This window comes from Hirundo rustica, chromosome W (genome assembly GCF_015227805.2).
Source record: "Hirundo rustica isolate bHirRus1 chromosome W, bHirRus1.pri.v3, whole genome shotgun sequence".
Taxonomy (NCBI): Eukaryota; Metazoa; Chordata; class Aves; order Passeriformes; family Hirundinidae; genus Hirundo; species Hirundo rustica.
This window is the reverse complement of record NC_053487.1, coordinates 30,290,390-30,311,664: the sequence shown is the minus strand read 5'-3', so window position 1 is coordinate 30,311,664 and position 21,275 is coordinate 30,290,390. Positions and strand designations below refer to the sequence as shown.

At 48.6% G+C, this 21,275-nt stretch overlaps 1 protein-coding gene across 2 annotated transcripts in view; it reads left to right on the top strand.

Annotated features, from left to right (window-relative positions):
- Positions 1-20,633, top strand: part of EDA (ectodysplasin A) — an 82,608-nt gene extending 61,975 nt beyond the window's left edge. The window contains exons 3-8 of one of the 2 annotated variants that reach the window (XM_040089138.1): positions 9,829-9,858; positions 12,926-13,105; positions 15,444-15,478; positions 15,581-15,632; positions 17,863-17,987; positions 19,383-20,633. In XM_040089138.1, coding sequence (XP_039945072.1) covers positions 9,829-9,858; positions 12,926-13,105; positions 15,444-15,478; positions 15,581-15,632; positions 17,863-17,987; positions 19,383-19,634 — 674 coding nt within the window. In that variant the 3' untranslated portion in view covers positions 19,635-20,633. Of the gene's footprint in view, positions 1-9,828; positions 9,859-12,925; positions 13,106-15,443; positions 15,479-15,580; positions 15,633-17,862; positions 17,994-19,382 lie in introns of both variants that reach the window. The other variant, XM_040089136.1, reaches the window with a different exon arrangement.
- Positions 20,634-21,275: the final 642 nt, after the last annotated feature.

Here is a 21,275-nt window from a genome sequence, read left to right as displayed (position 1 = left end):
AGCAGCCACAGCCAGCAGCAGTTGCCCCTGTGGAAACAAAGAAGTATAAGGTGAAATCAGAGCACCCAGGCAACAAGGATAAGAAAGGAAGGCCCTCACAACCCGCAGGGGAGCCGGAGGTTGAGATCATCACGGAGTCCCTGTCGTATGAAAGTCTATGTAATCTGCAGAAAGATCTTGCACGACGGGGACATGAGGCTTATACAGCCTGGTTACTTCAGGTCTGGGACCTTATAGGTACAGGCGTGCAACTAGAAAGTGGTGAGGCAAGGAATTTGGGACCCTTGACCCAGGACTCAGGTGTGAATCAGGTATTTGTAAGGGAGCCAGGGCCCCTTTCCCTCTGGGAGCGGTTTTTAATGAGTGTACGGGAGAGGTTTGTCCACAGAGACAGAATATCAGGAGCACCATCATAGAATGTGCTGGAAGACCCTTGAGGAGGGGATCCAACAGCTGAGAGAAGTGGCAGTATTGGAGGTACTCTTTGGGAGGGGTGGACAGCATAATGACCCCGATAAAGTCAGGTGCACAGGGCAAATGCTGTGGAATCTGGCAACTCTAGGACCATCTCAATATGCCACATTCATTGCAACCATTAATGCCGATAAAACCAAGAGACAGTGGGTTCTGTAGCCAACAAGCTCAGAAATTACGAGAGTATGATCTGTGATCGCAACACGCAAAGCAACCACACGGAGACAAGAGATTTGCAGGACAGAGATGTTCCTCAGCGAGAGCCTAAGGCTGAACCAAGGCCAAGAGCCCCTCTGCCTGTTTATTTCTTACTTTTTATACATTTGTGGGTCTGGTTGTGGATTGGCTTCTGGAGTTATCACCTCCCAGCCGAATGGCCAGACTAACTGTCAGTTACAATTGTTTTCATGTTAGAAATATGCAAAGGACAGAGAATGAAAAACAAAGGATTTGTTTATGTTACATGTGTGAGAAAAGTAAAAAACTGCTCCTAATATTGTACAGAAGGTAAAGAGACTGACTCCATCTTAAGAACAGTCAGAAGGCTTTAAAAACCTCAGAAAAACCAGGGTGACAATGATCAGTGGCCTAATGCTGACTCAGGTTTCTGCCGTGGTTACGGAACTCAGAGAGGAGATGAGGGAGATGAGGGAGGAGATGAGGAGGAACAGTTCCCATGTGGCACCGGTGCGAGTTACAGGCCCCAGAGTCAGAGCTCAACGGCCCCCAGCTAGAGAGAGAAGGTACACCCCACGAGCTGACCTGTGGTTCTTTCTGCGTGACCATGGGGAAGACATGGGAAGGTGGGATGGGAAACCCACTTCTGCCCTGGCAGCACGGGTGCATGAGCTCAAGGAGAGAAACATTAACCGAGGGTGTCCCACTAAGATGAAAGTAGCCTCAGCATCCCATGACCAAGCTGCCAGGTATTATAGAAGTGAGGATGATATGTCAGATCCCTATGAAGGAACCTCTACCATGTGTGGCCAGGAGGGGAATAATGACCAGTGCTAGAGGGGCCCTGCCTCTAGCCAGGGAGAGGCACGGGAAAACCGAGTCTTTTGGACTGTGTGGATCCGATGGCCTGGCACATCAGAGCCACAGGAATATGAAGCTTTGGTTGATACTGGTTTGCAGTGTACCCTGTTGCCATGGGAACATGTGGGGGCAGAACCTATTTCCATTGCCGGGGTGACAGGGGGATCACAGGAATTGACTATTGGAAGCCAAGGTGAGCCTGACTGGGAAGGAGTGGCAGAAACATCCAATTGTGACTGGCTCAGGGGCCCCGTGTATTTTAGGCATAGACTTTCTCCGGAATGGCTATTCGAAAGACCCCAAGGGACTCAGGTGGGCTTTTGGAATAGCTGCTGTGGAGGTAGAGGGCATTAAGTAATTTAATAGCTTACCTGGACTGTCGGAGAACCCATCTGCAGTAGGACTTCTAAAGGTGGAAGAGCAACGAGTTCCAGTTGCCACCTCGACAGTGCACCACCGACAGTATCGGACAAATCGAGATGCCGTGATCCCCATCCACAAGATGATCCGTGAGCTGGAGAGCCAAGGGGTGGTCAGCAAAACCCACTCACCCTTCAACAGCCCCATCTGGCCTGTGCGCAAGTCTGACGGAGAATGGAGATTGACTGTAGACTACCGTGCCTTGAACGAAGTGACTCCACCATTGAGCGCTGCTGTGCCGGACATGCTGGAACTCCAGTACGAGCTGGAGTCCAAGGCAGCAAAGTGGTACGCCACAATTGACATTGCTAATGCATTTTTCTCCATTCCTCTGGCTGCAGAATGCAGGCCTCAGTTTGCTTTCACCTGGAGGGGCGTGCAGTACACCTGGAACCGACTGCCCCAAGGGTGGAAACACAGCCCCACCATCTGCCATGGACTGATCCAGGCTGCACTGGAAAAGGGTGAGGCTCCAGAGCACCTACACTACATTGATGACATCATTGTGTGGGGGAACACAGCAATGGAAGTGTTTGAGAAAGAAGAGATCATCCAAATTCTCCTGAAAGCCGGTTTTGCCATCAAGCAGAGCAAGGTCAAGGGACCTGCCCGAGAGATCCAGTTCCTGGGAGTAAAGTGGCAAGATGGACGGCGGCAGATTCCCACTGAGGTCATCAATAAGATCACTGCAATGTCCCCACCAACCAGCAAAAAGGAGACACAAGCTTTTCTAGACGCCATAGGTTTCTGGAGGATGCACATTCCTGAGTACAGCCAGATTGTGAGCCCTCTCTACCTGGTCACCCGCAAGAAGAACGATTTCCACTGGGGCCCTGAACAGCAACAAGCCTTTGCCCTGATCAAGCAAGAGATCGCTCATGCAGTAGCCCTTGGCCCAGTGAGGACGGGACCAGATGTGAAGAACATGCTTTACTCAGCAGCCGGGAACAATGGCCTGTCCTGGAGCCTTGGCAGAAGGTGCCTGGGGAGACTCGGGGACGACCACTGGGATTCTGGAGCTGAAGCTACAGAGGGTCCGAAGCCAACTACACTCCAACAGAGGAGGAAATCTTGGCCGCCTATGAAGGAGTTCAAGCTGCCTCAGAGGTGATTGGCACAGAAGCACAACTCCTGCTGTCACCCTGACTACCAGTGCTGGGGTGGATGTTTAAAGGAAAGGTTCCCTCCACCCATCATGCCACTGATGCCACATGGAGCAAATGGATTGCCCTCATTACACAGTGCGCCCATATTGGAAACCCAAATTGCCCTGGGATTTTGGAGATAATTACAAACTGGCTGGAAGGTGAAAACTTTGGTCTCATGGATGAAGAGGAGCAGGAACAAGTGACGTGCTGAAGAAGCTCCACCATACAACCAACTGCCAGCAGAAGAAACATGCTATGCTCTTTTCACTGACGGTTCCTGTCGCATCGTAGGGATTAACCGGAAGTGGAAAGCAGCTGTATGGAGCCCCACACAACAGGTTGCACAAGCCACTGAAGGAGAAGGTGGGTCAAGCCAACTTGCTGAACTCAAAGCTGTTCAACTGGCCCTGGACATTGCTGAGAGAGAGAAGTGGCCAAAGCTCTACCTCTACACTGATTCGTGGATGGTAGCCAATGCTCTGTGGGGTTGGCTGGACAGGTGGAAAAAGGCCAACTGGCAGCGTAGGGGAAAGCCAATCTGGGCTGCAGATGAGTGGAAGGACATTGCCACTCGGGTAGAGAAGCTACCTGTAAAAGTCTGCCATGTAGATGCCCATGTCCCCAAGAGTTGGGCTAATGAGGAGCACCAAAACAATGAGCAGGTAGATCAAGCTGCAAAGATAGAGGTGTCAAAGATAGACTTAGATTGGCAACACAAGGGAGAGTTGTTCCTAGCTCGATGGGCCCATGATGCCTCAGGTCATCAGGGCAGAGATGCCACCTATAAGTGAGCACGAGACCGAGGGGTGGATCTAACCATGGACAGTATTTCTCAGGTTATCCATGACTGTGAGACATGCGCTGCAATCCAGCAGGCCAAGTGGGTGAAGCCCCTATGGTATGGCGGGCGATAGTCCATGTATAGGGAAGCCTGGCAGATTGACTACATCACCCTTCCCCAAACCCGCCAAGGCAAGCGCTATGTGCTGACCATGGTGGAAGCCACCACTGGATGGTTGGAGACCTACCCTGTGCCTCATGCTACTGCCCGGAACACCATCCTGGGCCTTGAAAAGCAAATCCTGTGGAAACATGGTACCCCTGAGAGGATTGAGTCTGACAATGGGACTCATTTCAAGAACAGCCTTATAAACACCTGGGCTAGAGAACATGGCATTGAGTGGGTGTACCATATTCCTTATCATGTGCCAACAGCTGGGAAAGTTGAACGGTGCAATGGTGTTGTGGTTTCAGGCAGATTTTGGGAGAAACCCTCCCACGGGGCCCCCCTCCCCTCCCCCAACCGGTTCGGGAAAAGACTTCCTCCGAGAGAAGTGGAAAAAACCTGTTTATTAAACAGGCAAAGCACTCCCAGCACAATACCCGATGACAAGAGCTTTGTGCCGCTTACGGAGGGATAACAAACTTAAAGAAAGTCTCCTCTATAAGATAGTCACTGTGCTCCGCCGCTCTGTCTCCACTGGCGCTGGGAGAAAAGGAGATGTGCAGGGCTGGTCTTGGTGGGGTGGGTCCCCTGTGGAGGCCCCCTGTGGTGGTGTGAGAATTGTTTTTATTAAGTTATTGTGAAAAGAACAAAATAATATAGAAGACCCCTTCAAAGAAGCGAGATTGATTTGTGAAAAAAATGAGCGAATAATGAAAGCTAAAAAACAATGAATATTGCTTGAGCCAAATTAATTATAAAAAGAAAGAGGGAGGATTGTGAAAAGTGCATATTATATGGCTCTACACAAGATATTTACTATATGTGTTATGTTGTGCTAATTGTTAATGTGGTATTAATATTTTAATAGTATGGTAAATGTAGTTTTGTAGTTAAAATGTAGTTTTTATGTACCAACCACAGGAAAATATAAATCTTTCAAAGAAGAAAGCATTTACTACTTTCTTATCAGAAGAGACCAGCTCCTCCTGCTTCTCTCAGCCTGGTGGACGCCATAGAGATTAAAGGAAAAAAGTGATACTAACCAGAGACAATTCTTAGTTAGAATGGAATTTATGCATTATGTATAAATTGTATGAATATTCAACAGGCTATTGCTTTTAAGAGATAATTTTTTGTTAACGGGGGTCCTTCTTCCAGAGCTTGTAGCTCGGGAGAGGCACCCAGACGTCTGTAACTTTGTTTTTATTGTCTTGTATTGTCCTAACTCTAAAATTGTTCCATTTTTTTACTCTAATTCTATTTTTATAACCATCTTATTTATTATTAAACTTTTAAAATTTTAAAACAAGTGATCGGCGTTTATCACAGTTATTAAGTTATTTTTGTAAGATTTTTAAGTTATTTTATAATGGTTTAGTTCACTGTATACCCCTGTGTTCTGCATTGGTTTTCCCTTCTGCATCGGTTGTTTTGTCTATTGTAAAACCCGACGTTTTCTGTCATTCATTCCTTCCCTGCACCTGTCGCTGTCAATCCCCCCCCCCCTCCTCGTGGTCGCCTGCCTGCCACTCGGAGACCCTTCCCTGGCTTCTAGAAAACTCCGGGAAGAGTGCCGAGTGATAGGCTGGGGCCCGGGAGACCCCCTCCCCTCATTTTGTGGTTGGTCCCCAGTTCCATGGTTCACACCCCCGGTTAACCCCCCCGATCCCTGTGACTGGCTGACCGGTTGTCGCCACCCCTGTTTCCACCCCACTTTAAAAGCTCGTGCACGCCTGCCCCCGGGGTCTCTTCTGGGCGGTGGGTCAGAGAGTGCTGAGCCCCGTGCTGCCTCTCCCCCTGAATAAAATCCTGTTTAACTGAGCCCAGAGGAGTTCGCCTTTTGATTGGCTGCCGTGGGTTGCATTTGCCATCTGCTGGCCGTCGCTGAGAGGGGAACCAAGACCCCACAGGGAGGAGGTGGCTCGCCCAGCTTGCCACCCCGACCTCATACGTTGCCGCGGTGCACGAGACTGAGCTAGCCCGTGGCCGCGCTCATCAGCGCGAGGAACAGCACCGCGACAGCCCCCGCTGCTTCCCCCAGGTCCTTAGTCTGGAGAGGTTGGAACAGTTCCGAGGAGAGGGCAAAAAAGAAAAAAAGGAAGGGAAAAAAAAAAAGAGGAAAAAAAAAAAAAAAAGCAAAAAAGCTTCAGCTATTCTACAGCGTCTAACTACGCTAGCACTAAACTAACTAACTAACTGCCGGGGAAAAAAAACAACAGAGCTTCTTTCGTCTTGCAGTGTTCCAACTCCCCCGCTTCAAGGTCACTCCGAGGAGCAGAGTTTTCCTGGGGAAAAACAAACAGCGCTTCCCCTCCCCCCTGCACCCAATAGACGATTGGGGGATACACAGTCACCCTAGGACAAATGGCCTGCTTAAAACCACCTTGAAGGCACTGGGTGGGGGGACTTTCAAGAACTGGGAGATTAATTTAGCAAAGGCCACCTGGCTAGTGAACACTCGAGGTTCCACCAACCGGGCAGGCCCCACCCAATATGAGCCCCTGAGAACAAGAGATGGAGATAAGGTTCCAGTGGTACACATGAGAGGAATGCTGGGAAAAACTGTTTGGATTAATTCTGCCTCCAGCAAAGACAATCCCACTTGTGGGGTTGTTTTTGCTCAGGGACCTGGCTGCACATGGTGGGTGATGCAAAAGGATGGAGAGACCCGATGCATACCTCAAGGGGACCTTGTTTTTCGGTGAACACTGACTGTGTCTGTATCCATATTTGCATGTATATATGTAAATTATTTAAAGGTTTAAATTCAATATCATATGTTGGTATGGGGAAAAAAATTGGGGTGGGTAATATTGGGGGTTAAGTTTTCCTATAGAATTTTGCCCCCCCATAAGTTGCTAAGAGACTAAATACTGATGCTTAAAGAGTACTTGACCCACACAAAAGAAGTAGATCACTTAGTTTGGGGGGGAGGGAAAGGCTCGGGGGCTCCGGGAGCTGAGGGTGTTTTCTTCTGCTCTCAGTTTCGGAGAGGACGGGCGGGTGACTGCTGGCTGCGTGAGGGTCCACTGTTAACAGAGGGTCCAGTCCTGGGAATTCTATCATCTGCTGGAGCGCCCAGGAATTCGGAGCTCCTCGCCTGTTCTGCTGGAGCTGGGTCAGCCTCGTCCAGCCGTCGCGGCTTCTTCAGCACTGCTCACTTTGCCTGCCGGGACACCCCCCTGCCTGCCGGGACAACCCACTGTTTACAGCCATCAGCCCCGAGTTTCCACCGTTTCGGCTTGGTGTTCTCAGGGTCCCAAGAGATCAGACCGCCTGGGGCTTGTGAGACAAAGCCCCTCGGGATTCTTGGTTCTGTTTATTATTATTGTTATTGCTGTAGTTGTTGTTGTTTGTTTGTCCTGTTATATTTACTAGTAAAGGACTGTTATTCCTTTCCTCATAGCTCTGACTGAAAAGACTTTTTAATCTTCTAAATTATAATAACTTGGAGGGAAGGGATTGGAATTCCCCATTCCTAGAGAGGCCCCTCCTCTCCCTAGCAGATACCTGTCTTTTCAAACCAAGACATAGGTATTTAACTGTCAATTAAGAGGTAACCAGTGGGTCAGATAAATAATGGAATCTCAGACTCGTTTGGGTGGGAAGGATCTTAAAGTTCATCTCATACCTCTGACACTGACAGGGATACCTTCCCCTATCCCAGGTTGCTCCAACCCCCATCCAACCTGGCTTTGGACACTTCCAGAGATGCAGCATCCATTATATTATAATGATATTATCTGTGTGTTCAACCACTGCATTTAACAAATTTAAATATTTTGAAAAGTATTTTAAAATATTTTAACAAGTTTAATGTTTAAATATTGGGTTGTGGCCTCTGAAAACCCTGGCAGAAAGGATTTTTTTAATTACCATTTTTCTTCTCTGCACATTGATGTTGGGACATCAAGCCAAGTTTTCAAGCCTTATGCCTCAACACCTCAGCACCTGAGAGGAATATTGATCTGAAATTTTGGTGGCCCTCAGCTTAAGCTCAGTGATTTATTACCATTTTAGCCTAAATGGAGCAGTAGCTCATGAACTTCCCATTTTGAGCAGAACCGAGGGAAATTCTGCTGTATCAGAAGCTTCAGCTCGGTGCTCCAATTAAACGATCCCTTCTTGCTCTCGGGAGGCAAACAGATGCAAACACCAGGGAGACTCAGAAGCTCCCAAGCTTAATAATCCTGGGGTTTTTTCCCCTCATGTCAGGAATACTTTTGTGTCTGTTGAAAGCTCCACTTGCAGATCCATAACATCTTTCTCTGCCGTGCCTGGAACAGATGCATGTGTTGTAATATAGACTGCGAACATTGACATTCCATGTGGTTCTCATTCCTCCCAGTCATCTTTGAAGCTAATTGGATCCAGCCAACCCAAATGTGTCTGGCTGGCCACAGCTATTTGTACTTTCACTCTGGTTCTGGTGCTAATGGTGGGATCTATGGAACATGAAATAAACTCTCGTGACTCTGAGGGCTGTCGAGTCACAGCCGCTCGTGTCTCACTGGGTTGGAATGGGCTGAGATCTTTAATTGTTTTTTTTTCCTCTTCTAATGTTGTTCAGTGGCTGGTGGCTACAGTGAGGACTGGTGGGGCTCAGAAGTGCAGAATCAGGAGCCTGGTTGCCCAGCCTAAAATGTTTTGCAGTCTGGTGTGGCTTCCTAGTGGGATACTGGGATGGCATTGTTAGGAATCCATGTGTTGTCCAACCTGTGAATATTACAAAAAAAATAGTATGAAAATATTATTAAAAATAATAAATTAGCAGAAATTATAATTTAGATAATAGAATCATAAAATGGGTTGAGTTGGAGGGACCTTAAAGCCCATTCATCCCCATGGACAGGGATACCTTCCACTATTCCAGGTTGCTCCAAGCCCTGTCCAGCCAGGCCTTGGACACTTCAAGGGTTGGGGCAGCCACAGCTTCCCTGGGCAACCTGTGCAAGGCCCTCACAGGAAGAAATTTCTCCCTAAAATTATAGATACCACCATTTAGAGATAATGTCTTTTATAGATAATACCATAATTTTCCCATGACTCAACAGCACAATGTAGGAAAACCAATATTCCTGTTGGAAAGGCATCAGTAAGGTTGATGGGTAATTTCTCTGGTCCTTTTCCTGTCTTTTTCCTAACTAGCCATAGGAAAAAGGCTCTTCTGTTGGGAATTTACCTTTCCCCATCCCCTCAGACTCAAAGCAACCTCATTACCTTCAGTTGGTTATAATTTTATCTCAGTTAAAGGTGATTTCAGTCATTGCTGTGCTAAACCCCAGGTTTTAGAGGGATTTCCCTGATGAATAGTGAGGGACTATTTGGGGATTTTTGCAGTTCATTCCCATCTGTGATGAATTCTTGGGGAAGCAGTGGAACATGTTTCACACTTCAGCCTCTGCTCACAAAGTCCTGTCATTTCTCAGCTTCACTGTAAATATTTTCTCTCTGTGCTCAGGAGGTTTGGGTTCCCATTGTTTCAAACAGCCAGTTCAGAATAATTCTTTGCTTTTGTGGGTTTTTAGTGTTTTATTCTTGTTTATAAACAACTTGGCTTGCAAGGAGTCAGCAGGGGGTTGGGCCAGATGATTTTTAAAGGTCCCTTCCAATCCCAACCACTCTGTGATGCTCTGAAATTTGGGTTACTGCTCTCAGCTGAGACCATTCCTGGGCTGCTGCATGGGCCACAAATACATCCATTGTCCACTTGGAAAATAAAATAGCAATGGCGATTTTCTCTGATGAAATGATCCCTGAATTTCACTAATTTTCTTTTTTTTTTTTTTTTTTCCTTTGTAGATCCAAGCTCAGTGAAAACCAAGAAAAAGGGTAAGTGAGTTTTAACTGAATTTTCCTTTCTGTGCTTTGTGAATTCTCTTTGGCCAACATCAAGGAGAAACCAATGGCAGCTTCCCTCTCCAGGAAAGGCAGGAATAACACCCACAAGCACCCTTTAAAACTTCCTTAAACACTGAAAGAAGTTAATTATGTTGTACAGAAGTAATCCTGAAGATTCTCCAAATGAAAAGTTGAGTTGAGTCAGTACCAAATACCAGGAGCTGTTGCTGTTTGCCAGCCTTGGTTTTCATCCCCATCCTGCCAACCTGCAGCTTGGATTCTCCTTCAGACCCACCAAACTCAGCGTGTACACACTTTGCATCCCACTTTTTCCTTGAGTTAACCTCCAGATTATCATTTTATGAGCCCCTTCTGAGTGTTGCTCAGCCCTCAGGGTTCTGTGGATTTGGTGATGTGCCTCAAGCATTTTGCAGTGAATTGTTGGGATTTGGGTTATTCAGGCAGCCCTGTTTGGGGGGTTCCTGATGCCATCCTTTTTTCTGTAGGACTGCTGGGAACACAGGGTCCCACACTTAGGGTCCCACATTTACTTCCAGGAGTTTGAGCGAGTCCAAGGATCCGAGCAGTCGAGATTTCCATGTCTGTACTACTGTAGTAGCACATCAAATGACTTTAATCCTTGGATGCAAACTCCAGAGCCACAGCTGGAAGGTGGGAACAGGCCACACTTAGCAACTTCATTTGTATTTACTCTGAGAAGCAGCGTAAAATTTTATGTTGGAGAAGTTTGTCCTAACAAAGTTCAACCCGCGTTCAATCAGCCCAACAAATAACAACTGATGGCTGCAGCCTCCAGAGCAATTCCAGAGGGGCAGGGGCATCTCGTGGAGCTGGATTGCATACAGCTGTATAAAGTAGCTTAATTTTATGGTATTGTCACATTTAATTATTTTTAGAGTTCCAGTTCATTGTTTGATGAGTGAGGATTATGGAGAACTCCCTGCTTCTGCCTGCTCCAAGTTTCGGAGCCCGTGGGTACAGACATGGGAGACTTGGCAGGCTGGGATTTGGGTGCTGGGACCCCCCCCTTGGAGACCTGATAAGGGAGCTAACAGATAATAAATGGAATATCTTTTGTCTTGTGAAGTTTGTTAATGCAGAGAAGTGTTTGAAATGCCTTGAAGGAGGGAAAGGCACGGAAATGTGTCACTGGGATGAGCGACTGTGTCACTGCTCAAGCAGCAGCTCCCTGAGCAGCAGAGCAGATTTCGGAGGCAGATAAGTTAAACCAGCTGTGATGTGCATCTCTCTTGGGAAGAGAAGCCTGGGGTGACAGCAGCAGCATTCCCAACTCCCTGTCTGCAGTCCTCTCTTGGGATGGCCTGGATTGAGGGGATGTCAGTGAAAGTGGTTTAGGGAAAACTGGTGTGGTTCAAAGTGATCATTTCCAAAGCATGGCATCATCCCGAGGAGGAGAAGTACTGGATTAGAGGAAGGCTGGATTGGGGCCAGCTCAGGTTGGAAGTCATGGCTCCTGATTTGGAGAGAAATATTGCTGTGGAGATTTGTCCCCTGAAGCCTTTTCCCACTTTTTGTAGAACACAAGTGTGGCTTTACTCACCCCTGCTTACTTTAGCTTCATTTTCTGCACATTTAAATTATGCCCACAGTTGTCTCACCCTGATGCCCTTGTGCCTTTTCTCCTGGCTAGTAGCCATCCAGAGATTCCCACTCCTGTGCTAAAACAGATGGATTTTTCCTTACGCTTCTGTCCATTACAAAGATGGATATTAGTAGAGGAGCAAGTACATAAATGTACTCAGAAACTATTCCAAGAACTATAATTTCATATCCCAACTGCTGCTGTCATCTAAATACAAGTTTAATTCTGTCCTACTGGGGACCTTGTGGCAGCAATTGAAGCAATTTTGCTCCGTTTATCCATTTATGTTCTTCAGCAGAAAAGATGTTTCAAAGTGGCATTTTAAAAACTACATCAAAATAACATTTTTTCAGGAACGTGGAAAATCAGGAGACTAGGGACCAGGCTTTCCCTGCAGAGCTTGTTTCATCCCACTCTGTGTATTTAGGAGTCATTCCTGATGTGGTTATGCAATTTCTCTTCCTTGGGATGTGTGAGGTGTTTGAGGATCATGGTAGGGAAGAAGGTTTTTACCATGAGGCTGGTAAAATACTGGGACAGGTTGTCCAGGGAAATTGGAAACTGGCTGCCCCATCCCTGGAAAGTGTCCAAGGCCAGGTTGAACAGGGCTTGGAGCAACCTGGGCTAGTGGAAGGTGTCCCTGCCCATGGGACTGAATGGGCTTTAAGGTCCTTTCCAACCCAAACCAGTCTGGGATTCTGTGATTGTAACAATTCGCCAGTGTTTCCATCTCCTGGATGGGGTTAGTCCTTCCCGAGCCCCTCCCTTCATTCAAAATCCAAAATATTGAATTATTTTGAGGCACAAGCAGCACAGGGGCTCCTCCAGCAATTCTGGGGAAGAGCTGGAGCTCAGCTCTGAACTGCCCTCTGGAGGAGACCAAGCCATGGGGATCATCTCTCAATCCTAATGTACAACAGGTAGGAAAGATTATCCCTGTTTTCCATCGAAACCCAGCAAACTGAGTAACTGTGGAGTGGTTCATCTGGACCAGAACACCCCAGCCTTGGCTGGGTGTGTTGGAACATCTTGTGGGAGCATCCTGACTGTATCCAGAGATCATCCTGGCTCTGTAGGGGTGTGACCAGCCCCAGGGCATGGGACTTGAGGACTGACCCCATACCAAGAGCAGGGTGACTGGAGCTGTGGGAAGAGACCCCCTGAGCCTCCATCCCTTGAGAGGCCCCGGAGAGTCCCCGTGCCTTGTTTAATGTAATTCCCAACAGGAAGGAGCCTGCAGGGTGGTGACCTGGTCCTGCTCTGTTGGCAGCATTGTCCTCATGGTGTGGAGCCGTAGAACACCCACCTCAGCTGTCCTGAGGTTCCTCCTCATCCCTGCCTGCAGCCAGGAGTGATCCATCCCCAACCTTCCATTTACTGCAGCTCCAAGCCCACCCCACAGCCCCAGGTAATGCCTGTCCTTGTGTTTTCCAGGTAAAAAGGCTGGTCCTCCAGGGCCCAATGGTCCCCAAGGGCCACCAGGTCCTCCCGGGCCACAGGGTCCCCCCGGCATTCCTGGCATCCCCGGGATTCCAGGCACAACCGTCATGGGACCGCCTGGCCCCCCTGGCCCACCGGGCCCTCAGGGACCACCTGGAGTGCAGGGCCCCTCAGGTGAGGATCCATCCATGCCCTCTGCTCGGAGCTGGACAGGTGGGAATGCTGGAGATGTCACGGGAATGTCCGGATGCAATGGCAGAACGGCCTGGAGCGGGACTTGGGTGTCCTGGGCCGTGAGGGACAGAGCTTGGAGCAACCTATGGAAGGTATCCCTGCCCATGGCAGGGGTGGAACTCAATGGGTTTTAAGGTCCCTTCTAACCCAAACCATGCTGAATTTCTGGGATTCCATGGCTCTAAATGGCCAGGAGCAGCAGAAGACCTTAACTCTGTGCTGTGCTGCCACAGGCATCTCCTCCTGTAGTGGTTTCATGTTCGCCAATTTCTATTTCCTAAAATTAGTGTAGTGGTTTGAGTGTCAACTAGAATCATTTACTCTCTGCTGTAAGATAGGATTAGGAGAAAAGCAAAGCAGGCACAAACTTGAAAGGTATAAAAACAGATTCATTAACACAATTACAATAGAGGGAAAAAAATTAATAAGAATCAGAAAAATACTTTCAAAACATTTCCCTCTCCCCCAACAGCTTCTTTTCTTTCTCACAGACAACATATAAAGACAAAACTCGGAACTCTAGGTCAGTACCACTTATAAAATAGTCTTTCATCAGTCCATTTAGAGAAAGAAGTCTCTTTTGGTCTGTTATGGCAACTTTCCACAAGAAAGAACAGTCTGCTTGTGGCTTTTAACTCTCACAAAAGCAGCTACCCAGAGGAAATCTGCAGTTGTGAACCTCCCATATCACGCAGCCTTTCCCGCAGCTATGTATGGGCCATGGACTCATGCATACTCATGGGGTATTAATTTTAAAGAACGGCTCCGAAAGCAAAGGGTGTTTCTTCACTATCTCGAAAATCATCTTCATCTCAAGAAACAGGTCTTTTTCCCTGGGGGCAGAGGGCTTCTATCTTTCTCTTTATCTTCCTCTGTTCAAAATTCTCCATTAAATCACAGCTATTTCAATATTTATTTAGTCCATCACAAATGCCTTTGCTTATCTACAATTTAAATACTCTCATCATCCCCCCAAAATGCATATTTGTTCCATGGTTTAAAGGAATATTCTAGCATATGACAGTCTGTTACCACGGCTCACAAAAGACTTTCAGCCCAAATACCAAGGCATCTTCTCCATCTCTTCATCACTTAGGATGTAACTTCCCTTTCACCGATCCTGGTATCTTCATACTGTCTCTTTACATGTCTCCCACTCGGACTTTTCTCTCACTCAGAGAAGGGTTAGTGCTTTGTAAGTTTCATCTGTGTAAGGAAAGAGTTAACATTTTCCCAGGTCTGCAGAGGGCATGCTGGTTCTTCCCCAGGAGATGGCCAAAGGTGGTAGACTCAGGCTGTGCCAGGGCTGGAGCCAGGATCTCTCCTGTGGCTGGTGGATGCCTCCCCCCACCCCTCAGTCTCATGGGGTGGGCCCAGCCCAGCCTGGGCTCGGAGCTGCTCCAGGCGGCCCGGGGGACATCTCCCTTGGCCTGGCTGGCAGTGGGGTAGGCCTTAAAGTCAGCTAGATGTTAGTAGCTGCAGCCTCCCCTTCCCTCACCAGCAGCTGATGGGGCCCGGGGGTCCAGACCAGGCCCGGCCCCACTAGCATGGCGGAGCAGCGGGGGCCTGGCCCAGCCTCACCCGCTGCACGGAGCAGGCTGTTACCCATTGGCAGGCTGGACAGCAAAGAAAGCAATTCCTGAGATTCTCTGATTTTTAACCTGTGTGTTCCCAGAGATGTGTCATCTTTCTAACTGATCAATTGAGCTGTCAACTTCAAAGCAAGTCACTAATTGGTTTTTGCTATAACTTTCTTGAAAAAACCGTGCTAAACCAGCACACCCCCTTTATTAGGATTTGGCTCCCAGAGAAGGGAGATACAATGAATGACCTGCAGAGGGAAGCTTAGCATCTTGGCAGCCAAGAGGTTTTATTCCCACTGTGGATCAGGGAATGGGTTGTGCAATTTTTCCTTCTAGTGGAAACCTGTTGAATAACGAAGAATTTTGATGGTTGGACAGAAATGCCAGGAATAAACTAGGGAAATGTAGGATGAGTATTTTTCTTCCTTTTTTTAAAAATATTTTTTAATATTTAATATTTCTGGTTTATATATTTAAATATTACCTGCACCCCATATCCCTCCTCCTGTTAAAACAGAGGTTTAATGGTTATTATGGAATAAGAAAAGTGATTTATATGGGGCTTCAGGGTTATTTTGGGGTAAAAAAAGTTATTTATAAGGGGGTTTAAGGGTTATTTTGGGATAAAAGAAGGTTTTTAAATGGGATTTTTCATTCAACCTTCCTTTTCAATGATGTGGAATTGCCTTTTGCAGGTGCCACAGACAAGGCCAGCTCCAGAGACATCCAGGTGGGTTGATCTTTCCATGGAAAAACCCAGATTTGGGGGGTATTTTTATGGACTGGCGCAGTGCTTCCTGTTAATCCTCAATCCCTGTGCTCTCCCTTGCAGCCAGCTGTGGTCCATCTCCAAGGCCAAGGCTCAGCAATCCAAGTGAAGAATGGTAAGAATCTCTTGATAATTTTGGGTACTAGGAAGAGCCCCTCCTGCACCCATAGAGTTCCTGGATCCCAGTCCATCCCATGACACAGCTCCAAGATCATCCCTGCCCTCCAATACCCCTGCCCAGACCCCCCAAGAAGAGTCCTGTGTGGAGTCTCCACCCCCATTTCCCCTGAGCTCCTGTTTATCTCCCAGATTATCCCTGTTCTATACATCCTGGTATGTTCTGTCCCACTAAATCTCCCTTCTCCCTGACCTCCAGGTACATCCTGTGCCTCCCCAGCCCCTCCATGACCAGGCCTTTTTTCCTCCCATTCTATTTTAAGCCCTCAGTGGATCCTTGTCCTGTCTCTTTCCCATTTTCCCATTTTCCTCCAATTTCCCAGGAATTTAAGGCAGGGAAGACCCAGTGGTGAGAGGACAAAGAGGTGTCCAGCCACCAGCTCTTCCTGGGATCCCCTGAGCATCTCTGCCCCCACCAACAGCCTTTAATCCCAGATCCTGCCAAGCCACTTCCCATCCACAGGCAGCTCCTTGCTCTCCTCCTTCCCAGATCCCCATCCAAATTCTCTTCAAGTTCCTGCTCTCCTTGCCAACAGCTGGGGCTCATTCATCACCTCCTGCCTTCTTGCTCTGGTTGTGCTGGAGAGGAGCTGGCTTGTCCCCTCTGAGTCCCCACGTGCAGCTCCCCAGGGACCACATCCATCCATCCTTACCCCAATCCCAGACTGGGAGGGACGTGGCTCCTGAGGGTGGGGGCAGCAGGAAGGGGCTGCAGGATCCCTGTCCACTAATTCCTGCCTCACACGTGGGACGGGGAGGGCTGGCCACTGCTGCTGTGGGAAGGCAGCTTTCCCTGTGAGCAGTGGCAGCTGGAATTTCTCATGGATAGGGACTTGTGCTCGCAGCTCCCCAAAATTAAAAAGAAACCACCCATTCCCAGGAACAATGTGAGGGAAAAGATGCTGTTTGCTTATGTTCAGAAAGCAATTATCCCTTCATTACTGGGAATGCTGAGGGTTTCCAGAGGGAACACTGCTCTCTAAGAGCAGGAATGCCCTGTGAGCATCCTTCCCTGCTGCTCGGGAACAATCCAGAACTGGGAGCCAGGAATGCTGTCCAGCTGCCAGCCTGGCAAACTCCAACTGGGAGCAGGGAGAGGAGAGGCAGATGGAGACTAGGAGGAAAAGAGTGGGATTTGATAAACTGAGGTACCTACAGAAATTGGCTCAGTTTGGGGCTTACAGCAAAGTCTGTCCCTAGGTTATCCCAGTAATCCCAGTGCCAGAGGACTGGGTGGTGGATCCATAAATCCCTGACTGTGTTGAGGGACCCCAGTTAGGGGTTACTGTGTTGTGACATGATGCAATTTCCTACTTTGTTGTTATTCTGGCTTTTAAAAACCTTAGGAGTTGTAAAGGCAAAGATTTTGTTAAAATTATCCCAATTACAAAGTCAGGAATGGTGAAGTCAAGGAACATCAGAATTAAAATCAATTGTGTGACCCAAAGCTGGCTTCTGTTTGACTGGAGAAGAGAAAGCTCCAGGGAGCCCCTTCCAGTGCCTAAAGGGACTCCAAGAGAGCTGGAAAGGGATTTTGGACAAGGGCCTGGAGCGACAGGACAAAAAGGAATGGCTTTAGGCTGAAAGAGGGTAAATTTAGATGGGAGATTGGGAAGAAATTCTTCCCTGTGAGGGTGGAGAGGCCCTGGCACAGGGTGCTCAAAGAAGCTGTGGCTGCCTCTGGATCCCTGGAAGTATCCAAGGCCAGGTTGGACAGGGCTTGGAGCAACCTGGGATAGGGGAAGGTGTCCCTGCCCATGGCAGGGGGTGGAAAAGGATGAGTTTTAAGGTCCCTTCCCACCCAAACCATTCCATGATGGTTCCAGGATGACAGTTTCCATGGACACAATAGGGAATAGGGATCAAACAAACTCAGCTGCAGGGTCAGGAGGAGGCAGGTCCGTGTCCAGCCCTGGGATGAGCAGAGCACAACAGGCCCTGTGCTGGGTTTTGAGGTTGAGAACACAGAGGGTTGGAGGGACAGGCGACCCCACAAGCCATGGTGTCCTCAGAGCTAGAGAGGAGTCCCTGCTCCCACTCCCTAGCGTGTAATCCTGGGATTCCCCCTCCAAATTCCCTGCTCTCTGTCATGCTGTGACTGTGTTTGTGTTGCTCCTGCGCTTTTCCTCCTGACAGGTACTGAGTGACCGCTGTCTTCTCATACTGAGATCTTTCAGGTGGAGTCCTCAATGACTGGTCTCGCATCACTCTGAACCCGAAGATGTTTAAACTGCATGCCCGCAATGGGGAGCTGGAGGTACTGGTGGACGGCACATACTTCATCTATAGTCAGGTAGAAGTGAGTACGGTCCTAGGCTAACTCCTCCTATTCTTGTGTTCCGGTGGAAGCCTTGCATGAACCACGAGAGGGCTCCAGACAACAACCAAATGCGAACAACTTGCGTGGAGTTGTAACCGCTTCGGCTCAGGATGGGTGTGGGGAGGAGTGTCACACCCCTGTCACCACCAGGACACCACCCACCAGGGATTAGTCACTGAAAGCACACCCCACACCCACTAATCCCGGGCCTATCCCTCCAGTTATCCATGCAGTCATTCCCCCACCCTTCCAAACCTCCCTGCAGGCAGGACGCTGAGCTCAGTGCTTTAAAAGACAAACACTGGTCATTTGTGGTTATTTTGGAGCTGTGTCACTCTGGAAGCATAGGACTCCCAGCCCAGGTGGTTTGGCCAGATTCCAGCCCAGGTGACTCCGTTTGCCTCCCCCTGCTCCATGTAGCTCCACCCCAGCACTGGCTCTGGGATGAAGTGGCCCACAGATGTCAGGTGCTCTTCCATGGAATTGGTGACACATGTCCAGTTTGGATGGGGACAGAAAATATAACTCCATATGGGCCAAAGTATAATTGTTTCCCAAGTGCTTGATGCTGATTGCTGGCCACAATATTAGGTCACTGAAGCCTCATCATTTGTGGTCCATCAAGAAAAAAAAAAAATGGATTCAGTGTTCAGGCAGCTCCTGCCTCCAAAAAGGCTGGATTTCCTTTCTCAGGAAGAAGCAGCTCCCTGAGACTGACTGCTCCTTGGACAGGTCTTCCTCCTGCAGTTCTTTGGAATCAGAGTGTGGGAGAGGGTTAAGTGAGGACAAGTAGAGTCACAGGGCCTTGGAAATCAGGGAGTTCAATCAGTAGAAATGCTGTGAGGTGATTTCCTTCCAAGCTGTGGAGGTTGGGAGAGCCTTTTCATTGTAATAGCTCATGCCTGTGTAAGCACTGAGTCCAGTTACCCAGGAGGCAGCTCCCAGTCCACCTTAGAGCAGTTCTGATGTCACCACTAAAGGAGGCTCCTGGCAGCAGGAAGCAGGACAGGCCAGGTAAGTGCAAGAGGCCGTCAGTCAAATGTGTGTGTCTGTGTGTGGGATGAGAAGTTGTAGCATACAGGGGGTCCTGCATGGCTCTGTGCAGGTGTGTCACTTCCCTGGAATAAGCAGGATGGTAGCTCAGCCTTAAGCACATGGATTCTGGGGTTTTTGCATGCTTGGGTCAGTCTGAAGCAGAATAAAAGAGGTTCCTGGTTGGTTTGGGGCTCTCCCTGCCTCGCAAGTCACCTGTGAGTGCAGGTGTTGGGGCCAGCAGGGGCTGCGCACACCCCCGGGACACTGCGCTTGCTCCCCACACCCCGAGCCCCCTTTCCCTGACAACCCTCTCTTCTCCCCGCCTCACATCAGGTCTACTACATCAACTTCACCGACTTTGCCAGCTACGAGGTGGTAGTGGACGATAAGCCCTTTCTGCAATGCACTCGGAGTATCGAGACTGGCAAGACCAACTTCAACACCTGCTACACAGCCGGGGTGTGCCTGCTCAAGGCCAGGCAGAAGATCGCCGTGAAGATGGTCCACGCTGACATCTCCATCAACATGAGCAAGCACACGACTTTCTTTGGGGCCATCCGCCTGGGAGATGCACCCGCATCCTAGAGAGGAACTTGGCATGGCCAAGGACACCCACGGAACTGCACAGTGCTGCTGTTCATAAAGCGTATCAGTATTTCAGGGGTTCTGTAATCCGGCCATAAAGGAAACTGATCCAGAGCTATTTATTCCTATATGTGAATGCAGGAAGCACAATTGTCCTCTGTGACTCGCAGGGAGACTTGGATCAAACCAAAAAGCTGGTGAGGAGAGCGTTGTGAGGAGGAAAGACTGTTGGGTGTGCCTTGTCTCAGTATTTCAAGTATTACTGCACTGATGCTCTGTGAGCTTCACACGAGGCTTGGTGGGAGAGCTGGGGGCTCTGCTCAGATGTTGCACTGGCAAGAGCATCCCAGGCAGGAGTGGGAGGCACAGACTCCTGTCTCAAAATCCCAGCCAAGGCTCCTGCTTGTGCATACTAATGACAGCCAAGAAGGGGATTCTGGCTTCCTGCCTTCCCAAGGGGAGCTGGAAAGCTGGAAGGGCCGGGGGAAGAGGGGAGGTGGGTAAGACAGGGACAGTGGTGTTTACATTCATCCTCAGGAGGAGGAAAAGTGCCTCAACCTAGAGCTTGGAAGCAAAAGTAGAAAGTGCGAGAGGAAGAAGAATAACTAGAGCAGGCTTAGCAGATAGGAAACTGCCTCCACATTCCAGAAACCACCAAATCCCAAAGAAAATGCCGATTCCCAGGTCCAGGACTCTGCTCCTTTCAGCTCCTGCTCTTACCCCAGAGGTAACCTTGCTCCAGCGGGGGCTGCCTTCAAGTACTGCTGCTGTTACAGCAAGTTGAGTTGGGTTGGGGGTATTTTGGTTTTGTTTTGGTTTTGTTTTGGTTTTGTTTTGGTTTTGTTTTGGGAGGGGGTTGTTTTGTTCTTTTTAATTAATATTTTGCAAACCAGAACACATTTCTACAGGCTTCACTGAGCCACGTACAGCAGCCACAAGTACTTGTGACAACACTCGGAGGAAGTTTGTTATGTTTAAGAATAAAATATTCAAACAGGATTTTTTTTTTCTGTTGTAATAGCAACTGTCCTGCTTTTAGATGTGGTTTTTAGCCTTCCTCCCCCCACCCCTTTCCTTTTGGCACCCTCCTACTTAAAATAAGTGGTGATGGAGACTTTTGCAAAGAAAAAAATGGGATTTTAAAATCTGGTCCAGCATGAAGTCACCACTTTTCTCTGAGCCCTGCTGAGTCTAGTCATAACTCCATTTCTGGTGACTAATAGAGGAGCTGGGACACTATTGTTTCTTTTGGCTTCTTGAGCAACTCTGTCCTGTTACCTCCCCTCAGCTGGGGAGACCTAAAGCCATAAGATGCTCTGGAGCTGAGGCACAGGCACAAATTGCTCTGTTGTCTCAGCCCTTGGCTCACACTTGCTCGGCTTGGTTGGGGTTTTGTTTCTCTGTATTTCTTTCCAGAGCCTGTTTGCTTTCAAGAGGGGAGTGAAGTTGCAGCCTGTGTAGAAACAGGACAAATCCCGAAGCGACATCTTCAGCCTGGAGTAGGGAAGGTTTGGGGACCTCCGTGCCTAAAGGGGCTGCAGGAGAGCTAGAGAGGGGCTAGAGAGGGACTTGGGGCAAGGGCCTGGAGTGACAGGACAAGGGGAATTGGTTCCCTACTCCCAGAGGGCAGGGTTAGATAGG